This window comes from Bubalus kerabau, chromosome 12 (assembly GCF_029407905.1).
Source record: "Bubalus kerabau isolate K-KA32 ecotype Philippines breed swamp buffalo chromosome 12, PCC_UOA_SB_1v2, whole genome shotgun sequence".
Lineage (NCBI taxonomy): Eukaryota > Metazoa > Chordata > Mammalia > Artiodactyla > Bovidae > Bubalus > Bubalus kerabau.
In genome coordinates, this window is record NC_073635.1 from 33,803,025 (window position 1) to 33,828,147 (window position 25,123).

Here is a 25,123-nt window from a genome sequence, read left to right on the forward strand (position 1 = left end):
AGAATTGAGTTCCCTTTTGTAATGCTGTCCTTAACTGTTGAAATTATACCTCAATGCGTGCTCGGGGGAGCTTGCTGGTATGTGAGACTTTGTATGCCTTCTGTTTGGTTAAAAATAAATGGTTCGAAAAATAAATAAATAAAAATAAATGGTTCCCCAAACAAGCCCTGTCCAGGCAGTATTATTATTTTCCCTTTCTTCCCCTCCAACAGTATTTTGTGCTTAGTTGCAAACACTAAAATCTATGTTTTTACTGTGGGCTCTTCCTTGATTCCTAAAGCAGTGTCTTCAGTCTATTATCTATTTCTAGGCAGAGGATGAGATGCTTGGATGGCATCACTGACTTGATGGACATGAGTTTGAGCAGGCTCCAGGAGTTGGTGAGGGACAGGGAAGCCTGGCATGCTGCAGTCCATGGGGTCCCAAAGAGTCAGACACGACTGAGTGACTGAACTGAACTGGAAATATAGAGAGGTTTTTTGGTTTTTTTTTTTTTTTTTGGTTTGTGTTGTGTGCTTTGAAGTTAATCATTTTGTGTATAACTCAGAATGCTGGCATAGTTGATATTTTCCTGCATTCTTTTATCCTTCTGATTTTGACTTATCATCCATCTCTTTATGAAATATATTCCTTGAGTGAGTTTTGAAGAAGAACAACATCCATTGAAAGGTTTACAGATGCTTTGAAAAGCAAAGAGTAATACTGATTAAGATTACCTTGAAAAGTATAGTCTACTTTCTCTTTTTAGTTTACAAACTGCTGCTTCCTACAGACACATGTGTGTCTTATGTGAGAGTATGGATATTTTGCAAGTTTACATTTTGGATCTTTTAGTGGTCTCTGAAAATATACCTGTGCTGTAGGTTGGTTACAATAGGTAGAAGCATATGGAAACTATATTGATCACAACTTCTATAGGTCTTCTGCAGAGAGTTGTGTGTGTGTGTGCTCAGTGGCTCAGTCATGTCCAACTCTTGGGACCCCATGGACTGTAGCCCTCCAGGCCCCTCTGTCCATGGGATACTGGAGTGGGTTGCCATTTCCTCCTCCAGGGGATCTTCTTGACCCAGGGATCAAATCCTTGTCTACTGCTTGGCAGGCAGCTTCTTTACCGCTGAGCCACCTGAGAAGCCTGTTCTGCAGAGAAACAGGAAATTCTCAAGTATTTGAATGTTTTACCAGAATTAACCTAAAATATTACAATCAGATTTAAAATTTTTTTCAGGCATGTCATTGCAGTTCAGTTCAGTTCAGTCACTCAGCCGTGTCCGACTTTTTGTGACCCCATGGACAGCAGCCTGCCAGGCTTCCCTGTCCATCACCAACTCCTGGAGCTTGCTCAAACTCATGTCCATCAAGTTGGTGATACCATCCAACCATCTCATCCTCTATTGTCCCCTTTTCCTCCTGCCTTCAATCTTTCTCAGGGTCTTTTCCAATGAGTCAGTGCTTCGCATCAGTACCCAAAGTATTAGAGTTTCAGCTTCAACATCAGTCCTTCCAACTCAGGACTGATTTCCTTTAGGATTGACTGGTTTGATTTCCTTGAAGTCCAAGGGACTCTCAAGAGTCTTCTCTAACACCACAGTTTAAAAGCATCGGTTCTTCAGCATTCAGCTCTCTTTATGGTCCAACTCTCACATTCATACATGACTCTTGGAAAAACCATAGCTTTGACTAGACAGACATTTGTTGGCAAAGTAATGTCTCTGCTTTTTAATATGCTATCTAGGATGGTCATCATGGGAAATAGATGGGGAAACAGTGGAAACAGTGTCAGACTTTATTTTTTGGGGACTCCAAAATCACTGCAGATGGTGATTTCAGCCATGAAATTAAAAGACACTTACTCCTTGGAAGGAAAGTTATGACCAACCTAGATAGCATATTAAAAAGCAGAGACATTACTTTGCCAACAAAAGTCCGTCTAGTCAAGGCTACGGTTTTTCCAGTGGTCATGTATGGATGTGAGCGTTGGACTGTGAAGCAAGCTGAGCGCCGAAGAATTGATGGTTTTGAACTGTGGTGTTGGAGAAGACTCTTGAGAGTCCTTTGGACTGCAAGGAGATCCAACCAGCCCATCTTAAAGGAGATCAGTCCTGGGTGTTCATTGGAAGGACTGATGCTAAAGCTGAAACTCCAATACTTTGGCCACCTCATGCAAAGAGTTGACTCATTTGAAAAGACCCTGATGCTAGAAAAGATTGAAGGCAGGAGGAGAAGGGGACAGAGGATGAGATGGCTGGATGGCATCACTGACTCAATGCACATGATTTTGGGTGAATTCCAGGAGTTGGTGATGGACAGGGAGGCCTGGCGTGCTGCGATTCATGGGGTCTCAAAGAGTCGGACACGACTGAGCTACTGAACTGAACTGAGGATGGTCATAGTTTTTCTTCCAAGGAGCAAGCATCTTTTAATTTCATGGCTGCAGTCACCATCTGCAGTGATTTTTGAGCCCAAGAAAATAAAGTCTCTCACTGTTTCCATTGTTCCCTCATCTATTTGCCATGAAGTGATGGGACCAGATGCCATGATATTAGTTTTCTGAATGTTGAGCTTTTAAGCCAACTTTTTCACTCTCCTCTTTCACTTTCATCAAGAGGCTCTTTAGTTCCTCTTTGCTTTCTGCCATAAGGGTGGTGTCATCTGCATATCTGAGGTTATTGATATTTCTCCGGACAATCTTGGTTCTAGCTTGTGCTTCATCCAGTCTGGCATTTCATATGATGTACCCTGCATATAAGTTAAATAAGCAGGGTGACTATATACAGCCTTGATGTACTCCTTTCCCAATTTGGAACAAGTCCATTGTTCCATGTCTGGTTCTAACTGTTGCTTCTTGCTCTGCATACAGATTTCTCAGGAGGCAGGTAAGTGGTTTGGTATTCCCATCTCTTGAAGAATTTTCCACAGTTTGCTGTGATCCACACAGTCAAAAGCTTTAACATAGTTGATGAAGCAGAGATAGATGTTTTTCACAATTCTCTTGCTTTTTCTGTGATCCAGAGGAGGTTGGCAATTTGATCTCTGGTTCCTCTGCCTTTTCTAAATCCAGTTTGAACATCTTGGGATTCAAGTTAATTTTCTGTTATCTCAGCATTTGTTGGGCTTACTTTGATATTGGAAACTGAAGCCTCTTATTCTTTCCTTCATTTGACAAATCGTTATTGAGCATCTATATAGTGCCCTGCAGTGTTCTCAGCTTCCAGGGCAGAAGTGAACAAAACATAGACAGCTAATGTCCTGCGAGAATATGCCAGTGATAGATGAGGTCATGGGGTGAGGAGTGCTATGGAGAGGAAATAAACGGGGTAAAGGGACAGAGCAATGAGGTGCTCTCTGTGTAGGGTGAGTTAGGTAGAGACTGCAGGAAGGGAGAATGACAGGCCCTCAGGAGAATGCGTTCTGGGTATAGGATGTGCAAGTCCAAATGTTGGGGAACACAAGGACCAGCAAGGGTACTACAGTGAGCAAGGACGAGGGGAGGAGGGAAGATGAGTAAGAAGACCAGGTGGCACGAACGCCTTTATTGTCCCATGGGCTCTGAAATACTTTTGGATTTTGTTTTCAAATTCTCTACTATCCAATCACTAGAAGCCTCACCAGGTGATCTCTCTCTTGCAGGTCTGAGAACTCTCTGTGTTGCCTACATAGACTTAACTGAGATAGAGTATAAGCAGTGGCTGGTCATGTATAAGAAAGCCATCACAGTGGTAAAAGACAGAATGAAAACTCTGGAAGACTGTTATGATAGTATTGAAAAGGTAATGTACCCTGTATGTGTTGTCCATGCCAACACATTTGAAGAAAATGAGCTTATCAGTGTAGTTATATCTTGGTGTCATGTTAAAAGCTCAGGTAAATTTTTTTTATGAGGTATACATCTGTCTTATTGTATCGAGAATTCGTAAAATGTCTTTTAAACTATTCAAAATATTTCTCCCTGTTTTGAATCATATCCGAGTCACTTCAGTCTTGTTATCCTCTGTATAGTTTTACCCACATGAAAAGAAATACATGTTTATTATAGAAAAATAAGCTAGAATAATATATAATAATCATCTGAAATGTTGGGCTAATGACTGAGTTCCAGTCTCTTCCCTTTGTTCTTCTGTGTGTTTTATATATTAGTATTCTATTGTATGTATTTATGTGTGTGTGTGCTCAATTGCTCAGTTGGGTCTGACTTTTTATGACCCCATGGACTGTAGCCCACCAGACTCCTCTGTCCTTGGAACTCCCCATGCAAGAATACTGGAATGAGTTGCTATACCCTCCTCCAGGGGATCTTCCCAACCCAGGGATTGAACCCATGTCTCCTGCATTGGCAGGTGGATTCTTTACCACTGAGCCACCTGAGAAGCCCCTAACCTAACCTAACCCTCATTTAATTGGTATATTTAGACCACTATAAACATTTAGGCCATGTTTATAGTGATGATTAGTTTAATATATACTGTATTTGTAACTGTTTTTATTTGTTCCCACTTTTTTAATTTTTATTTTTTTCACTTTTTTCTGCTTTCTTTGGTTCTAATTGAGCACTATACATGACCTGCTTTCTTGCTCTCTTTTTCAGTATATCAATCATACTTCCTTTAAAAATGTTTTTAGTGATTGTCAGAGTTTGAAAAGTCCACTTTCAAGTAACACTGTAACCACTTCTCTCCAGTGGTAGGCCAATATTTCACAATAGGAAGAAAAACTATAAAATAAACCATCTGGTGATAAGAGATTTATGGAGAAAATTATGAAATTTGTCTTACAGACAAAAGTAAGGACTTATACATGTGTAAGGGTTTATATATTATAAGGTGGTGGTGGTTTAGTTGCTAAGTCGTGTCCGACTCTTGCGACTCCATAGACTGTAGCCCACCAGGCTCCTCTGTCCATGGGATTTTCCAGGCAAGAATACTGGAGTGGATTGCCATTTCCTCCTCCAATGGAAATTCCAAACCCAGGGATCGAACCTGTGTCTCCTGCATTGGCAGGTGGGTTCTTTACCACTGAGCCATGAAGGATGCACTATAGTGAAATAGGGACAAACAAATAGACCAGTGGAAGATACTAGAAAAAATGTATGAGTGTATGCACATATGGGACTTTGCATAATCAATTATTAGATGGTGTGTCTTTTATCAAAATTTGCTCTGTTTATCCCATCTTAAAATATTATCTTTACACTTGATCTTAGCCAAAAGGCCAAGAAACGATATATTTTTATCTTTAATTAGCAATAATGACTATCTTTTCCCAAAAACATCTAGAAGTTCCTACTACTTGGAGCCACAGCTATTGAGGATCGCCTTCAAGCACGTGTTCCGGAAACGATAACAAGTCTATTGAAAGCGAACATAAAAATATGGGTCTTGACAGGAGATAAACAAGAAACTGCAATTAACATAGGTAAGAGACACAAAGAATGTTTTTTAAAAGCCTGGTTGTACATGTATCCTAAATGTGGCCTATAGTTAAGAATGTATGGTTGAGCTGCCTTCACGTAATAGTTTTTTATTTCTTCAGGAAAGTACAGAGCAGTGAAATCTTGCCATCACGTGGTGCAGAATTCAAACAAACTAAGCAAAGCAAACTCTTAATCTTTCCTTCACTGTCTTGAAACAATAGATTGCAGAATGCCCACGAGTCATATGTAATTTCTTGTTCTTTTCCTTTGATTCTTGAAGTTATGACATTTTTTTTCTCTAATGAAGTATATATTGGGTTGGCCAAAAAGTTCGTCTTGGTTTTTCCATAAAATCTTATAGAAAAACCCAAATGAATCCGAATATCTGTGTTTGAATTGTATGTTTATTCATAAACATTTTAATCATTATTAAAATATTGAGTTAGTGGTTTTTTTCTAAGCTCTGATGTCACTTGTTTGACTTTATAGTTTTATTATTATTATTATTTCACTGTTTGATGGTATGTTAGGGTTCAGATGTGTGGAAAAGGAGTTGAGCAACTCCACTGGTGGTCCAGTGGCCGGGACTGCACTCCCAATGCAGGGGGCTCGGGTTTGATCCATGGACAGGGAATTAGATCCCACCTGTGGCAACCCACTCCAGTACTCTTGCCTGGAAAATCCCATGGGTGGAGGAGCCTGGTAGGCTGCAGTCCATGGGGTCGCTAAGAGTTGGACATGACAGAGCGTCTTCACTTTCACTTTTCACTTTCATGCATTGGAGAAGGAAATGGCAACCCACTCCAGTGTTCTTGCCTGGAGAATCCCAGGGACGGGGGACCCTGGTGGGCTGCCGTCTATGGGGTCCACAGAGTTGGACACGACTGAAGCAACTTAGCAGCAGCAGCAGCAACCACAACTGAAGAGTTTGTATGTCACAACTAAGACCCATTGCATCCAAATAAATAAATATTTAGAAAAGGAAAAGGAGTTTTAAAATCAACTTTTAGCCATGAATATGTAAATTTTGATCATAAGAAGGGATTGAAATTACTATTTTTTTCATGATCATCATGGTATTCAGCTCTGGTTAGATTAACATGTATTATGAAATGACCCTGTATTCATCAGACACCCTTTAAACTATGTTTCTGCTAATTTGTCTACTCTATATTCATTCATTTAACAAATATTGAATGCTTGCTATGTGCCAGAAAATTCTAGGATCTGGGAATGAAAAATTGAGTAATAAAGTCTCTGTCCTCAAGGAACTTACATCTACAAGACAAGACAAAAAATTAACAAGCAAATCACCAACTGTTGTAATATTATTGCAGTAAGTGTTAAGACTGAAAACAAAGCAAGGAATAGTCATGGATAGAGGAGTAATGAGACAGAAACACATTAGGGAAGTGACATTTGAGGCAGAGACCCAGATTGGAAGAAGGAGCAATCACTGGGAAAGTTCCAGGCAAACGTATGGTGAGCACATGGCTCTGGTGTCTTATCTGAGCAGCAATGGAAAGGCCAACATGGGTGGAGTATGGGGAGCAAAGCACAGGTGAGAGCTTGTCAGGCCACAGGAAGAAATGTGTAGGGTTTTGAGCAGGAGAGTGATATAATTTGTGTTTTAAAAGGGAGGAGGGTTCAGGATGGGGAACACATGTATACCTGTGGCGGATTCATTTCGATATTTGGCAAAACCAATACAATATTGTAAAGTTTTAAAATAAACTAAAATTAAAAAAAAAGAAAAAAATATCTTCTTGTTGTTGTGTGGAAACTGGACTAAATGGAAGGCAGAAGGTCATTTTTAGGACACCTTTGTAGAAGTCTATACAAGAGATGGCAGTCATTTGTACTGGGATGTAATGGGGAATATTGAGGAGGACTCCATTTGATCCTTGAATCACATGATTTGGACTTCATGGGTCCACCTGTACTCAGATTTTTTCCCCCAATGGCACGTATGACAGTGCTGCACCATTCAGAACCACAGATTGCTGTTCAGTTGTTCAGTTGTGTCCAACTCTTTGCAATCCCATGGACTGCAGCACGCCAGGCTTCCCTGTCCATCATCAACTCCTGGAGCTTGCTCAAACTCATGTCCATTGAGTCAGTGATGCCATCCAACCATCTCATCCATCCTTTCTCTTCCCCTTCTCCTCCTGCCTTCAATCTTTCCTAGCATCAGAGTCTTTTCCAATGAGTCAGTTCTTCGCATCAGGTGGCCAAAATATTGGAGTTTAGCTTCAGTATCAGACTTTCCAATGAATATTCAGGACTGATTTCCTTCAGGATGGACTGGTTGGATCACCTTGCAGTCCAAGGGACTCTCAAGAGTCTTCTCCAACAGCACAGTTCAAAACCATCAATTCTTTGGTGCTCAGCTTTCTTCATAGTCCAACTCTAACATCCATACCTGACTACTGGTGATTGAGTCAGTGATGCTATTCAACCATCTCGTCCTCTTTTGCCTCCCTCTCCTCCTGCTCTCAATCTTTCCCAGCATTAGGGTCTTTTCCGACAAGTTGGCTCTTTGTACCATGTGGCCAAAATATTGCAGCTTCATCTTCAGCATCAGTCCTTCCAATATATATTCAGGGTTGATTTCCTTTAGGATTGACTGGTTTGATCTCCTTGCTGTCTAAGGGACTCCTTGCAGCCCAAGAATCACAGATATGGAGGGTCAATTGTAAAGGTACATGTGGATTTCTGTGTGTGGGCTAGCAGCCTACCTCCACCATTTTTCAAGGGCCAGTATAAATTTGGGGTACATTTGGTGGGTTAATCTGTCAACCCTCATTGATATGACTGCAGTGAGAGTAGATGACTGTTTCAAAGAGTTTTGCTGTGAAGGGAGCAGAGACCTAGGGTGGTAGCTGGAAGAGAACAGAATTGATGAAGTGTTGGTTGTCTTTGAAAGAGCTATTTCATCTCTAAACATCAGTTTCCTGCCTGCAAATTGGGGATGATAATAGTTTTTACTAGATAGAGTTGTTGTGAGAATGCCTTGAGGTAACTCCCGTGAAGTTGTTGCAAAACATTTAGCAAGTCCTCTGGGAATGTTAGATATTAATGTAATTATGAAAGACTCACAAAGCAGGTCCGACCACCATGCAGTCACTTATCCATCCGGCAAACATTTGGAAACATACCATCCACATGCTCTCCTTTTTCCAGCTCTCCCACGTTTCTGCTTTAATGTGCCTTGCCATGTTCCTTGAGAACCATGCACTCAATGACCACAGTAATTTACTGCGTATCTTGTGAAGAGGCTCAGCTGGCCCGGCACCATAAAAAGGGACAGTTGCTTTCTTACCACCTTCCTCAATTGCATCTTTGCCAGGCCCACTCCCTGAAACCATTGGTTTTACCTGAAACTTCAACAGTCTCTTTGGCTCAGGACTGAAACTCAACCTAGATGAGACCCAGCAGTTACTGTTAAGAGCAAAGTTTTTCTCCTTATAGAATGAGACTTATTTTTGTTACCAGAAATCTGCAATTCACGTGAAGGACCCCTTACTCAGAATAACTGGATCGCGTTAGGTAACTGCTTTATTGAATTGTACCCATTTTCAAATGACTGTTTCATAACTATGGTGCCTTTGAAAAAAGAAGGGAAACTGTCTCCAGTTTTTTAGGGCAGGGATTGAAAACACGGGGAAGAACCAGCAGGACTAGAGTGAAGGGCAACGCACACATGTAGTGGGCAGAGGACAATCATACATGTGTAGGGGAAAAGGCAACACACACGTTGGAGGGGGAGACCACGGGGGAGCCCTGGCCCCCCGGAGGGGCAGCCAGAGCAGCCATGCCTTCTGGAAATGAGTACCCACTGTTGGCACAGGTTTTTAGTTCTTAGAAGATAATCAGAATTCTGTGCTTTGATTTGAAATATCCTGATTTATAACCGTTGCTTAATGTGTAACATGTTGTAAGGGCAAAACAATACATGTTTGTTGATTGAGTGCAGCTTGCTATCCTCCGACCTTAAGTTCTGGGTTCTAGATTGGACTTTGCTGCTGCTGCTGCTAAGTCACTTAAGTTGTGTCCGACTCTGTGTGACCCCATAGACGGCAGCCCACCAGGCTCCTCTGTCCCTGGGATTCTCCAGGGAAGAATGCTGGAGTGGATTGCCATTTCCTTCTCCAATGCATGCATGCATGCTAAGTCGGTTCAGCTGTGTCCGACTCTGTGCGACCCTATGGACAACAGCTCACCAGGCTCCTCTGTCCACAGGATTCTCCAGGGAAGAATCCTGGAGTAGGTTGCCATTTCCTTCTCAGATTGGACTTTACTGCTCCCCTTAGAGGCTACTCATGCAGAGGAGACCAGTTGAAAGACAGAATCAGTCAACTTTGCCTAGTGTATGCTGATCTAATTTGTTTTCTTAGAGGCTTTCTGAGCTCTTGCTTTTTCCCCCAGAAAAGCAATAGCCTTTCATTAGAGAGCTTTCGTGTTCCTTTCATGAGTTTGAATGGCTGAGGAATAATTCAAAGAGAAAAAAGATTGAGAGCTGGTTCTGAGAGCCAACATCATTGAAGAGAAATGCATAGCAAGCATGGTGGTTGAAAAGTCAGGCTTCAGAGTTATACAGACCAAGGTTTGAACCTGAATCTTCTGTCTCTATAAGCCCGTGCCTTTGTGGACTTTTCTAATCCTCAGTTTTCTCATTATTAAAACAGTCGCAATACCTCTGCTGGTTGTGATAATTATGTGGAAGGGAGTCTGTGAAGGTTTTTCTAAGCTGGTATATTGGATAGAGTGAGGGCTTCGTAGATGTTAGCTCCTGCCTTTATGAATATTGTGGCAGTTTTAACTACCATCATCTCTCCAGGAGCTAAAGTTGGCTAAAATGGTGCAGTTAAAAGGCTACATACAGTCTTAGACCCCGGTTCCAAACAAAATTTGGCTAAGAATTTAGCAGGAGGCTTACTTTCAGAAACAAATATGTTAGGATTGTTTTTTGTCAACAGCAAGAAATGAAAACAAAGGTTACTGTCACACATTTTTAACATACTTCCTAGACCAGCTTCTAGTTCTATTCGCTTCTGAAAATTTTCTAATAACATGATTTGACATGAATCTGCGGCCTCTTGACCTCAGCAGCATATGCATTGTTACATTTGGTTTACCAATGAATGTGTGCATGGTTTTTTTTCTTTTGTGTTAGCTTTGCTTCCTTGGGTTTTAAGAGACTTATCACACATTCTGTTGTAAATCTTCCTTTGCACCCAGCATAAAGCTGGGTGACAGTAAGCACTCAGAACTTGCATGCTGATTTGATTTGAATTTTGGTCATAATATATACATGGAAACTTTTCAGCCTTTGTTTGGATTCAGCCAGTGTGGGCAGCAGTGGCTTCAGGGAAGAGGGCTCCTCATGCAGGATCCTTGGCGGGAAGCTGGCTTGCCCGTCTATGTCTGGTTTGTGTCCCTGAGCACCTGCACAAATATTAACTTTCTAACCTGAGTGGTAGGACAGGAGCTGCCGGCATTCAGGCAGTTAACTTCCCCAGTAACTTATTACAAAATATAAGTGGACATTACAATAAAACATGTCAGAAAGTCACTAGAATTCTTTGAAAAGCTTAGTATCTCTAGTTTTGAAAAATATAGCAAGGCAAAGCGAATACCTACAAGTTTCAAAATCGGAATTTAATGATAATCATATTCTATGGAAAAGAACACTTACATAGGAAGTGTCAGATAAACCAACAATGAAGAGCCTTGAAAAATTATTTTCTCCTTGTATTTGTGCTGACTACAGTGGAATACATACATATAGGCATTTTGAATTATATACAAATCAGGAGGCTACTTTTGTTATTGAAACCTACACAAGTTTCAGGAAATTTCAAAGAAAACATGAAAATGACATTGTATAAATTTATATTTAAATTAAATTCCAACTCTCATAAAACTTATTTGTATGAAGATTTAAATCATTTTAGAAAATTTGTCCCATAAGAATCATCAGTTATAGATGTACAGAAATTTAATTTTCAAAATTATCAGAAATTTATCCATCTGCAACCTCTTGCTCAGTTTTTGTGCTGAGCCACTGGGCTTTTAAATAGTCATGAGGCAGAAAGTATGATAAAGAAAGAATATAAATAGACTTTTTTTTTTTTAATGAGCTCATGTAAGGCACTGGAGCCTTAAGATATATGACATCTTTATTTCTTTCTTTGTAGCTTATTCCTGTAAACTGTTATCAGGTCAAATGCCTCGTATCCAATTGAATGCAAATTCATTAGAGGTAAGTAATTTTTAAATATATATTTAATATGAATGTAACCAACTTGTTACTTGAAGGTTACTCAACTCCTTAAAACCTACATAAGATTGCCATTAACTCCCACTCAAGTCCATTGGGAAGTCTAGGTTTGTCCCAAGATTCTTTTCACAAAGCTGAAATTTTTACTGGTTTTCTATTCCTTGTCATCTGTGGCTCCCATTATTCCTCCCTCTGTGTTAGTCTAGTCCTTTAATCACCACCCGCCCCACCCCCCCACCCCCCTGGTGTCATACCAAATCCAGGACTCAGACCCTTTATTTTTACAATGGAAAAAAGAGAAAAAATTTTATCTGTATAGCAGTCATTATGAAAAGTTTGAAAAGATCAATGCATTTACATTGCAAGAATGAAAGGAATTTGGAATCCAATATTGAACATCCTTACCCTTAAAAGGCTAGTTTTATGAAGTATTTTTTACTGTATAATTTTCTTAGACTCATTTTAAAATAATTTTAAATAGATTTCATTTATTCCTATTCTGACACACTTGCTTTTTTAAAAAATGTAGATCTGAGTTTCTGAGTTTCCGACATAGATCATTATTCTTCTCTGTGAAAAATCTTTTAAAATATTCCTTACGGAGCAGATCTGCTAGTGAGGAGTTTTCTCAGTTTTAGTTTGAGAAGGTTTTTATCTCTCTTTCACTCTGAAAGATAATTTCCTTGGATATAGAATTTGAGGTTGGGATTTCTTCTTCTTTCAATACTTTAAATATTTTACTTTACTCTCTTTTTGGCTGCAAACTTTCTGCCGAGAAGTCTGTCATTTATCTTCATTCCTCTACAGTTAAGGTGTTCCCTCCACTCTGGATTCTTGTAAGATTTCCTCTTTGTCTTTGGTTTTGTGCAGTTTTATTATGACATGCCTGGGTGTAGATTTTTGGCATTTACCCTGCTTGGTGTCTTCTGAACTTCCTGGGTCTTCGTTTCGTGTCTGTAATTAATTTTGGAGTATTCTCAGTTATTAGCACTCAAACTTTTCCTTCTGTTCTCTATTTCTTTTCCTTCTGGTATTCCAACAGCTTGTATGTTCGATCTTTAGAATGGTCCCACCACTCTTGAATATTCTGTTCTATTTTTTTCTCTTCTTTTCCTCTTTGAGCTTCAGTTTGCTGCTGCTAAGTCGCTTCAGTCGTGTCCGACTCTGTGCGACCCCAGAGATGGCAGCCCACCAGGCTCCCCCGTCCCTGGGATTCTCCAGGCAAGAACACTGGAGTGGGTTGCCATTTCCTTCTCTAGTGCATGAAAGTGAAAAGTGAAAGTGAAGTTGCTCAGTCGTGTCTGACCCTCAGCGACCGCATGGACTGCAGCTTTCCAGGCTCCTCCGTCCATGGGATTTTCCAGGCAAGAGTACTGGAGTGGGGTGCCATTGCCTTCTCCAGATTCAGTTTGCTGCTGCTGCTGCTAAGTCGCTTCAGTCGTGTCCGACTATGTGTGACCCCATAGATGGCAGCCCACCAGGCTCTGCCATCCCTGGGATTCTCCAGGCAAGAACACCGGAGTGGGTTGCCGTTTCCTTCTCCAATGCATGAAAGTGAAAGGTGAAAGTGAAGTCGCTCAGTCGTGTCCAAGTCTTAGCCACCCCATGGACTGCAGCCTACCAGGCTCCTCCATCCATGGGATTTTCCAGGCAAGAGTACTGGAATGGGGTGCCATTGAAGTTTCTATTGACATTTCTTCAAGTTCATTAATTCTTTCCTCACCTGTTTCTAGTCTACTGTTGAGTCCATAAAAGATATTTTTCATTTCTGTTACAGTGTTTTTCACAGTGTTTTTACAGCCCTTTGGGGGTGGTGTTAAGGTATGTGGGCAGGGAAGTGTTCTACAGTGAAGTGAAGTCACTCAGTCGTGTCCGACTCTTTGCGACCGCATGGACTGTAGCCTACTAGGTTCCTCCGTCCATGGGATTTTTCAGGCAAGAATACTAGAGTGGGTTACCATTTCCTTTTCCAGGAGATCTTCTCGACCCAGGGATTGAACCCAGGTCTCCCACATTGTAGGCAGATGCTTTACAATCTGAGCCACCAGGGAAGCTCTATAATCTTACATTAAATCTCAGTCTTCAAGAGATACTGTACCCCTTTGTCTTAAGTGTTTCTTAGTGCTTTCTTTCTCCCTTTAGGTGGGACAAGGAGACCACATGGGGTTGGAGTTGGGTAAATGACTTTCCCTCCAGGTGGGATAAGGCTCTGGTAAAGTTTTTAACCTCAGAGGCTAGGCTTTTGCGATGGAGAATGCTCTGGGCATATTCCCTTCTCTCTTAGAACCTTGATACCCAATTTTATGGAAGTTCACCCCATTATTCTGTTCCCATCTTTAAAAAAATTTCCCAAAATTTCCCTGAACTTCCTCTTTGCTATTAGCACTTTTCCATATTTTCCAAGTAAAAATTCTCCTACTTATACGCCTTTTCAAAAATAGCTTTATTGAGATGTAATTCACATGGCATAAAATTAACCTGCTTAATATAATTTAAAGGATTTTCCCGTATTTACAGATACATGCAATCAATGGCAGAATCATTTTAGAAACTTTTCATCATCTGCAAAAGAAACTCTGTACCTTTAGCTGTCATCTCCCTGACCCTCCTTGCCCCACCCCTAAACAACACTCCTCTAGTTTCTGTTTCAGTGAATTACTTATTTTGGGCTTTTATGTTAATCAAATCATTTAATAGGCAGTCTTTTGTGACTGGCTTCTTTAACTTACCATAATGTTTTCAAGGTTCATCCATGTTGTACCAGGCATTAGTACTTCATATCTTTTTTTAATAGCTAAGGACTATTGCATTGTATGTATACACTTTATCAGTTCATCAGCTTGTTTCCACTTCTAGGCAATTATGAATAATGCTGCTGCTTGTACATTCATGTACAAATTTTTGTGCAGACATGTTTTCATTTCTCTTGAGTGTATATACACTGATAAGTGGAATTGCTGGATCATTCACTGACTCTGTGCTTAGTTTTTGGAAGAATTCCTGGACTATTTTCCCAAGTTGCTGCACCATTTTACATTCTGACCTTCAGTGTATGAGAATGGTGATTTCTTCACATCCTCATCATCACATTATTATCTGATTTTTAAATTCTAGTCATGCTAATGGGTATGAGGTAGTATCTTATTGTGGTTTTGATTGGCATTTACCTGATGACTAATGATCTCAAGCATCCTTTCATGTTATTTATCTACTTTTAAATTTAATTTTTGTGAGATTTTCAAAGGGAACAAGGAGGTACACATATGCCTTAAGCTACTATCTTTTTAAAAAATTTTATTTATTTTAGTTGGAAGCTAATTACTTTACAATGTTGTTGTGATTTTTGCCATACACTGATATGAATCAGCCATGGGTTTACATATGTTCTGCATCCTGAACTCCCCTCCCACCACCCTCCCCATCCCATCCCTCTGGGTCATCCCAGTGCACCTGGCCTGAGCACCCTGTCTCAAGGTCTTTTCATTTATATTTAAAATGGTAAAAGATAATTTCCCCCTCTTTGTTTCAGGCAACACAACAAGTGATTAATCAGAACTGCCAAGATCTTGGAGCACTGTTGGGTAAAGAAAATGACCTGGCCCTAATCATAGATGGTAAAACATTAAAATATGCCCTCCATGTTGAAGTTAGGAAGTGCTTCCTTAACTTGGCCCTCTCGTGCAGAACAGTATTATGTTGTAGGTAAGAATATATTCACTGTTGGTTTTTTCCCTGCTATATTTCATATTTTTTATGGAAAGAAAATATAAACATGGAAATATAAGTTTTTTTCATAGACAAACTACCTTATTGGGAAAATATACACTCAAACTGAAATACAAGATCTGAATTTAATTCTACTTGTCAGGTTTAAGATGTATTCAAAAGCAGTTTATAATTTTTCAGTGGCACATTATTTTGGTATGTTGTTTATTAATGTATTGGTCAAATGAAAGAAATCTTTCAGGCACAACAAAAGGAAAGGAAAGAGTCATGTCCGACTCTTTGCAACCCCATGGACTGTTGCCTATCAGGCTCCTCCATCCATGGGATTTTCCAGGCAAGGGTATTGGAGTGGGTTGCCATTTCCTTCTCCAGGGGATCTTCCTGACCCAGGGATCGAACCTGGGTCTCCCACATTGCAGGCAGATGCTTTACCGTCTAAGCCACAGGGAAGTCCAGGTACAACAAAGGCCCTGGTCATTTACATGGAGGGGTAAATTTGAAACCAAACCACTGAGAGCTAGAGGAAAATTAATTTATGAGTGGTTATTGAGTTAATTGACTGTTGCTCAGTTAACAGATAGTTATTATAAGACTAATGTTATTTTAGGCTATATTTTCATACATGAGTGAGAAGATCCAAAATCAGAATAGTGATCATCCAGTTCTCTTCTTAACTGGTCAGAACTGACTTGGAGCTTTGGTAAAGCGTGCAGAACTGCATTAAGGAGTGAGTGAAGAATTTGAGGATATGTGGAGAACTTGAGTGCCAAGAGGATGGAATTAAGATTTAAATTAAGATATGAAGAGTCAGGGGCTTTCTTAGGTGATGCTAGTGATAAAGAACTCACCTGCCAATGCAGGAGATATAAGAGACGTAGGTTCAATCCCTGGATTGGCAAGATCCCCTGGAGAAGGACACAGCAACCCACTCCAGTATTCTTTCCTAGAGAATACAAGGACAGAAAAGCCTGGTGGGCTACACTCCACAGGGTTACAAAGAGTTGGACACAACTGAAGTGACTTAGCATGCACTCACATGAAGAATCAGACTTGAGATTAATTAAATTGATTAGTTTGTTCCCTCTACAAATATCATAGTCTAAACATGAAAGTGATCATCAGACTAAATGGTGAAGCTATTATCAGTGCAAGTATTCCAGTAAAAGAACCAGTGTCTCTTGATGAGAACTAGACTTACAAATGGTTTCTGACCTCCTGTACTTCAGAAAATGTTTATATTATACCTATAATGTAGTGATGTTAACTGAATGTATTCTCTTCATTATGAAGCGAAGGTTTTTTTTTTTTTTCCCAACTGTGTTTCTGCCTTAAATTTTGGAGCATGTTCTAATCAAAGAAACCTTCTATCTGCTCAGTTTATAATAATCTCACCTGAAGTTTGAAAAGGTTAAATTTAAATTAGTTATTAGGAGTTGTTTTGAAGGAAGAGAATGATAAGTGAGGTCATTTGCTTACTGGAATATGAAACCCTGTGTGCCCTTATTGTTTTTGATAGAAATGTGTGTCTAACTTGCTGACTGAGTGAATAAATGAGTGATGAGTAGGGACTTCCTTATATCTGTAAAGAAATTAATGAATGAATTGGAAAATTGACCAGTAACTGCCATTTAAATGTGACTGTATGTGGATTATTGCTGACTCCTTTGTAAAGCCTTTTAGAACAGGATGAATAAAATGAACCAAAATAAAACAAGAAAACATGGTTGTTTCTTTCTTTTTTTTTTCAGGTTATCTCCCCTCCAGAAGGCTGAGATAGTGGATGTGGTGAAGAAACAGGTGAAGGCCATCACCCTGGCCATTGGGGATGGTGCCAACGATGTGGGGATGATCCAGACGGCCCATGTGGGTGTTGGCATCAGCGGGAATGAAGGCATGCTGGCCACCAACAACTCTGATTATGCCATTGCTCAGGTCAGTGGTGAGGGTGGCCAGCTGGGCATGGGAGTATTGAAGACCTCAGGTCCACCCCCAACGTTTGGCCCAGTCTCTAAGCTGCTTTCAGTTTGAAGCTATCAGCACCTCTTTAAAGGCTATACTGCTCACTGATCAACAGGCTGATAAATGGAGAGAGGAGTTGTTAGGGCAAGAAATAGTGGCTTTATTGGGAAAGTCAGCAGACTGAGAACATGCTGGACTGGTGTCCCAGAGAACCATCTTGCCTGAGTCAGAATTCAGGCTTATTTTATACTAAAAGGGGAGGGGATAAAGTCCTGGTTCTGATCAGCCTCTGGAGGGGGATGTATTAACTTCTTTCTCCCTGCAGCCATTCACAGGTGGGCTGTCAGCTGAACCAAAAGGTATTTTAGCTTCCCCTGGGAGGCAAGGTTCCTAGAGATGGGCCATTATGTGTAATTTAAACTTATGGGCTAAGAGGAACTAAAAAGCCTCTTGATGAAAGTGAAAGAGGAGAGTGAAAAAGTTGGCTTAAAGCTCAACATTCAGAAAACGAAGATCATGGCATCCGGTCCCATCACTTCATGGGAAATAGATGGGGAAACAGTGGAAACAGTGTCAGACTTTATTTTTGGGGGCTTCAAAATCACTGCAGATGGTGACTGCAGCCATGAAATTAAAAGATGCTTACTCCTTGGAAGGAAAGTTATGACCAACCTAGATAGCATATTCAAAAGCAGAGACATTACTTTGTCAACAAAGGTCCATCTAGTCAAGGCTATGGTTTTTCCAGTGGTCATATATGGATGTGAGAGTTGGACTGTGAAGAAGGCTGAGCGCCGAAGAATTGATGCTTTTAAACTGTGGTGTTGGAGAAGACTCTTGAGAGTCCCTTGGACTGCAAGGAGATCCAAGCAGTCCATTCTGAAGGAGATCAGCCCTGGGATTTCTTTGGAAGGAATGATGCTAAAGCTGAAACTCCAGTACTTTGGCCACCTCATGCAAAGAGTTGACTCATTGGAAAAGACCCTGATGCTGGGAGGGATTGGGGGCAGGAGAAGGGGACAACAGAGGATGAGATGGCTGGATGGCATCACTGACTCGATGGACGTGAGTCTGAGTGAACTCTGGGAGTTGGTGATGGACAGGGAGGCCTGGCGTGCTGTGATTCATGGGGTCGCAAAGAGTCGGACACATCTGAGCGACTGAACTAACTAAACTAAACTTATGGGCAACATCCCTTTAGTGATTAGCTTGTAATAGAATGCAGAGGTTCTACCCTATCTCCTTAGTTTTGTGCTGATGCATTTTGCAGCAGTAATGCATGCATATGTGCTAAGTTGCTTCAGTTGTGTTTGACTCTTTGGGACCCTCTAGACTGTAGCCTGCCAGGCTCCTTTGTCCATGGGGTTCTTGAGGCAAGAGTACTAGAATGGGTTACCTTGCCCTTCTCCAGGGGCTCTTCCCATCCCAGGGATCAAACCCACATCTCTTACGTCTCCTGCATTGACAAGCGGGTTCTTTACCACTGGTGCCACCTGGGAAGCCCTTGCAGCAGTAAAGGCCTTCCCTTTCCAGCTTGGAAGTTTTCAAAACTGCTGCTGCTAAGATTCTGTAGTTCTGCTCATATAACCAGGTCCCCAGTCTCTCCAATCTGTATGTGCTTTGCTTTGTGGTATCTCTTGATAAAGACTTAAAATATCCCTATTCCCCTCCCCCACCCAACCCTTTTACTTAAGGAGATACTACTGCCTTTTGGCAGACATTTAAAAAAATTCAGCTTTGTTTATTTAGAGCAGTTTTATGTTCACAGCAAATGGAACAGAAAGTACAGGTATTTCCTGTACACCCCCAGCCCCTGCCCCCTCAGCCTTCCCTGTTAACAACATCCTTTACCAGAGCAGTTCATGTGTTATAACTGATGAACCTACAGCACAGGTCATTATTACCCAAGGCCCATAGTTTACACTAGGATTTTCCCTTGTGTTGTATATTCTATGGGTCTGGACAAATGTACAATGACATGTATCCACATTATAGTATCACACAGAGCAGCCTCATTTCCCTAAACCCCTCACCTATTCATCTTCACCCTTCGCAGTAACTCTTGGAAACCACTGATCTTTTTACTGGTTCCATAGTTTTGCCTTTTCCATAATGTCGTAGTTAGAATCACACAGCAGTCTTTTCACACTGGCTCCTTTCACGTAGTTACATGCATCTTAAAGTCCCTCTATGTCTTTACAATGTATCCAATTGTACATCTCTAAACACTATGTTTTACCTTGTGTGTGTGCTCAGTTGTGTCTGACTCTTTGCGACCCCATAACTGTAACCCACCAGGGTCCTCTATCCATGGGATTTCCCAGGCAAGAATACTGTAGTGGGTTGCCATTTCCTCCTCCAAGGAATCTTCCTGACCCAGGGATCAAATCTGTGTCTCTGGCTTCTCCTGAATTACAGGCAGATTCTTTACCACTGAGTCTCCTTGGAAACCCTTTCTTTTAAACTTGTTGTTCAGTTGCTAAGTCGTGTCTGACTCTTTGTGATTCCCTGGACTGAAGCACGCCAGGCTTCCATGTCCTTCAGTATTCCCAGAGTTTGCTCAGATTCATGTCCACTGAGTTAGTGATGCCCTTCAACCAGCTCATCCTCTGTTGCCTCCTTCTCCTCTTGCCCTCAGTCTTTCCAAGCATCAGGGTCTTTCCAATGAGTTGGCTTTTCCCAGCAGGTGGCCAAAGTGTTGAAGCTTCAGCATCAGCCCTTCCAATGAATATTCAGGGTTGATATCCTATAGGATTGACTGGTTTGATCTCCTTGCTGTCCTAGGGACTCTCAAGAGTCTTCTCCACCACCACAGTTCGAAAGCATCATTTCTTGGGTGCTCAGCCTTCTTTATGGTCCAATTCTCACATATGTACATAACTACTGGAAAAATCATAGCTTTGACTATATGGGCCTTTATTGGCAAAGTAATGTCTCTGCATACACTGTCTAGGTTTGTCATAGCTTTCCTTCCAAGGAGCAAGCATCTTTTAATTTTGTGGCTGCAGTCACCATCCACAGTTATTCTGGAGCCCAAGAAAACAAAATCTGTCACCGTTTCCACTTTTCCCCTTTCTATTTGCCATGAAGTGATGGGACTGGATGCCATGATCTTAGTTTTTTAAAACATTGAGTTTCAAGCCGGCTTTTTCATTCTCCTCTTTCACCTTCATCAAGAGGTGCTTTAGTTCCTCTGCCACTTCTCTTTTTATACCATATCTTGCAGGGGTTTAGAATTGCAGCTGCAATCATGATCAGACAGAAAGTGCAGGATCCCAGGGCTTTCTTTTCTCCCTTCCACCCACCTAAGTCCCCTCACGAAGCCAGGCACTGATGCAAGAGACTGGTCTGACTCATGCTCTGCCCCCCTTTTTATTAACAGGCTATTTCAGGTTAAGGAAACCACTTTGAGCCCCATCAGATGTTTTCTGTCTCACTTTTCCTTGAGAGTAACTTTGACTGGAGAGAGGGAGAGGGTGTCCGCCATGGTGTGGGCCATTTCATACTCCCTCGAATGTTGTCTTCAGCGCCATAGCGGACATTCTCCTATGTCTGTCCCATCCCCCCGCCCTTAGATGGGCTGCTGCCGAGGGTCTGTTGTCTTTCCTTTTCACCTCTTGCAGCACATGACTCTCCCTTCCTCAGAGAGGACCAGTGTAACACTTCGCTCACAGCCTAGATCTTTTTATTTTCAGAAAAGGGTAAATTTTTCCCTTCTTCCTCTCTAAACTTCTTAATGTTTTAAAACCATCCCAAGAAATACAACTTTGGCTTAGAATGTCCTTTTTTCTCCCTGTAAATAAATCATTGCAAAGCCAAAAATAGGAATGTTGTCTATAATGACTTTTCATATCAAGTTCTAGGTGAAAACAAAAGCCATCCCTCTTGAATTCACTTGTTTCAGTGTAGCTATGTATTTTATGACTCATCATGTCCCTCCCCATCCTGACCATCCTGTTCCAAACTCTTGAGCAGTCTTTTTTGAAAAGCTGGGTTTTTTCCCCCATGTACACCAACTTATGTCACTCTAAAGTCAGTATTTAATTTTCATAGTCACTAAATTACTAAATTGCCTTGTTTTGTGGAATAATGCTCCTGAATATTCATTCATCCTAAAAAAAAATGTTTATTGAGTGCCTTTCACACCCTAGGCATGTTCCTGGGTGTTTGGGATCCATCAATGGACAAGGTGAACAGTGAGCCCTGCTCACTTAGTTTGAAGATGTTAAGTGTTATGGAAAAGGAAAACCCAGATGAGGGAAAGCAGCTGAGGGGTGCTGCAGAAATCACATGTTACCTCCTTTTTTAACTGTAATTTTTCTCTTTATATATTTACTATAGGAAATGGGGGGAACTGATTCCTATAAGACTTTGTTACATGCACCTGATCAGACAGAAAAATCAGTGACTGATGTTCTTGCTTCCAGGATCTTATTTCATTGAGTAATTCTGAGTCCCTTCTCACAATTAAGGTCCTAGACGTGGATCAGATCAAATTCTAAGCCTTGTATGTGACAAGTGAAAATGCAAGCAGGATTTGCTGGGTAGAAAAGTGATGTTTATTTATTTATTTTAATAATAAGAAAAGTTAATTTCACAGAGATCTGAAAAACTCCTTTATAGTGAACAGTCATGTCAGGTTGTCTGGGAGTAGGTTTCATTCTGCTCTGTCCTTGGGAGTGGGAACTGCTGAGGTGCGAACCCTGGGAAAATGATGTTTTGTGGGGTTTGTCACTAAATGGTAGGTTCCTTTGAACGTCATTGATCGTTATTTCTGTCTTTTAGTTTAGCTACTTGGAGAAGCTTCTGTTGGTTCATGGAGCTTGGAATTATTTTCGAGTGACCAAATGCATACTGTATTGTTTCTATAAAAATGTCGTGTTATACATCATTGAGGTAAGGAATGCTTTCTTTCCTTGAGGTGTGAGGTCTTGTCTTTGATGTGGAGCTTGATAGTTTAGTGTTTTCCTTATTTATCTCACTAAGTACTGTTACATAATGCTGCCTTAAGTTGTGGCTCACATAAAATTGATTTAATAAAAAATGGTAAGCAAAATATGTCACAACATCACGATGACTTACTGACATAATCTGTTGTTTAAAAAAATAAGCAAGTCCTATTTGGAACCGAAGTGTCTCTGCCAGCTCCAGATCCTTCTAGTGATCAGAGGCATCAGAAATCTCTAGGCTTTTGAACTGCTTTCCTCCTGATGCTGGAAATCTGGTCTCAAGGCTGTTGTTGTCTTCCTAACATCCCACTAGGGGCTGGGATGGGCCTTGTTCTTCCAAACACCAGGTCCTTCCTTTTGTCTCCGCTGTACTTAGCCCCGGTGGTTAAAGCAAGGGGAACAAGAAAACTTTTCATGAGTCAACAAGTCACATGTCAAGAAAATAACATGGAAAGAACCTGTACCCGCTCTCCTTCTGTGCTGGGGGCTGCGGAGCTGTGGCTCCCACGCTGCAGCCAGCCCTCCACCCGCCCTGGCTCCCATCCTCTGCACTGGCAGAGCGCCTGGCAGCAGGGCCCCTTTTTTTTCCTGAAAGTGGACCAAAGAAGAGTTCCATAACTGCATTTTTCATGGAATCTGAGTGTTTGTCATGCCTTTATTGCCTCTGAGAAAGCGTGTTTTCTCTAGTGTGTCGTGTGTAAGGGTAATGGGACTTTGGGGTGAATCTTTTATTACTAAAGTATCATTGATTCACAATATTACAGTTTCAGGTATACAACATAGTGATTCAGTAGTTTTACAGATTATATTACACTTAAAGTTATAAAATAATGGCTATATTTCCTTGTATTAAACAATATATCTTTGCTACTTATTGAATTTAAAATGATTATTTATTAGTTTTTAATGGATTAAAATTCATTTTAATGGTTGATTTACAATATTATATTCATTTCAAGTGTACACGCTTATTTTACACAGGGTGGTTCGTGTCTCTTATTCCCATGCCCCTACCTCAACCCTCCCGACTTGCCTCTCCCCACTGGCAACCACTAGTTTGTTCTCTGTATCTGTGAGTCTGCTTCCTTTTTGTTATATTTACTAGTTTGTTGTCTTTTTTAGATTCCATGCATAAGTGATAACATAGAGTATTTGTATTTCTCTGTCTGACATTTCATTTAGCATAATACGTTCTAGGTCCATCCATGTTGTTGCAAATGACAGAATTACCTTCTTTTTTATGGCTGAGTAATATCTCATTGTATATACATACCACATCTTCTTTATCTATTCATCTGTTGATGGGCACATTATCTACAATAGCCAAAATATGGGAGTGAATCTTGTAACTACCATCCTGACTTTAAAAATATCTGTGTAAGCTTGAAATTTGGCTGTGGAAACACATTTTTAAACATTTTATTTTGAAATAATTATAGATCCACAAGAAGTTATAAAAAATATTTACCAGAGTTCTTGTGAACCCTTCACCGAGTTTCTCCCAAAGATAGCACCTTATATAAAACCACAGGATAATCTGAAACCAGGAAACTGATATTGGTATGACTCATTCAGAACTTATCCAGCTTTCATCAGCTTTGCACATGTGTGTGTGTGTGCATGCGTGTCACTCTTTGTCCTTTTATCCCTGTGTAGACTCATGTAACTACCAGAGTAATCAAGATACAGACCTGTTCCAATGAAAGATACAAACTCACCTCATCACCACAGAATCTGCCTCGTGCTACCCCTTTATATTCACACCCACTCCGACCCCTGGCAGTAGCTCATCTATTCTCTTTTCCTGTAACGGAGTTCTTTCAAGAATTCTCTAAAAGTGCAATCATGTACCATGTAACTTTTGAGACTGGATTTTTCCCCCTCAATATAACTCCTTTCCGACCCATCCAAGTTGCTGCACGAGCAATTGTTTTTCCTCTTGACTGCTGTGTAGTACTCCATGGCACAGGTGGCTATCACTTGTTCACTATTCACTTGTCGAAGGACATTTAGGTTGGTTCCAGTTTGGAGCCATCATGAGTAAAGCTGCTGTGAACATGTGCATAGGTTTATGTATAAACACAAGTTTTCACTTATTTAAGGAGAGTGTCCAAGTGTACATTTGCTGAGTTGTATGATAAGTGTATACCAAACTGTTTTCCAGAGTGACTTTACTATATGAGTGTATGTAGGTCAGCACTGACATAGCGGTGCACTTGGCTTCCTTCTCTTTCAGCTTTGGTTTGCCATTGTTAATGGATTTTCTGGGCAGATTATATTTGAACGTTGGTGCATCAGCTTGTACAATGTGGTGAGTAAGCACTCTCCCTCTTTCTCTCTCTGATGGCATGCGGGGCTGCGCTGTTTGTGTCTGGGATGCAGAGCTAAGTCCTTCATCTGCATCCATGGCTCACATACATCTTTAGGGCCTCTGTTGCTGCCACACATCCTGCAGAAGCACAAACTCCCCACACATGGTTTCAATCATTGCAGATCATTTTATAGTAACTACATGATATTTTCCAGGTGGCCCTAGTGGTAAGGAATCAGCCTGCCAATGCAGGAGATGTAAGAGACACGGATTTGATCCCTGGCTTGGGAAGATCCCCTGGAGGAGGAAATGGCAACCCACTCCAGTATTCTTGCCTGGAGAATCTCCATGGATAGAGGAGCCTGGCGGGTCACAGTGCATGGGTTGCAAAGAGTCAGACACAACTAGAGACTTAGCAAGCATACACACAACATTTATACGCAATGTATTTTTTATAATATTGATATTTCAGAATCTTTCTAACTCTG

At 40.9% G+C, this 25,123-nt stretch overlaps 1 protein-coding gene across 1 annotated transcript in view; it reads left to right on the forward strand.

Annotated features, from left to right (window-relative positions):
* The window catches only part of LOC129624223 (phospholipid-transporting ATPase IB-like), a 98,834-nt gene that overhangs the window by 47,994 nt on the left and 25,717 nt on the right, over positions 1-25,123 (forward strand). The window contains exons 21-27 of the mRNA XM_055541894.1: positions 3,628-3,767; positions 5,271-5,409; positions 11,608-11,672; positions 15,220-15,392; positions 17,165-17,348; positions 22,161-22,271; positions 24,561-24,635. Coding sequence (XP_055397869.1) covers positions 3,628-3,767; positions 5,271-5,409; positions 11,608-11,672; positions 15,220-15,392; positions 17,165-17,348; positions 22,161-22,271; positions 24,561-24,635 — 887 coding nt within the window. The remainder of the gene's footprint in view (positions 1-3,627; positions 3,768-5,270; positions 5,410-11,607; positions 11,673-15,219; positions 15,393-17,164; positions 17,349-22,160; positions 22,272-24,560; positions 24,636-25,123) is intronic.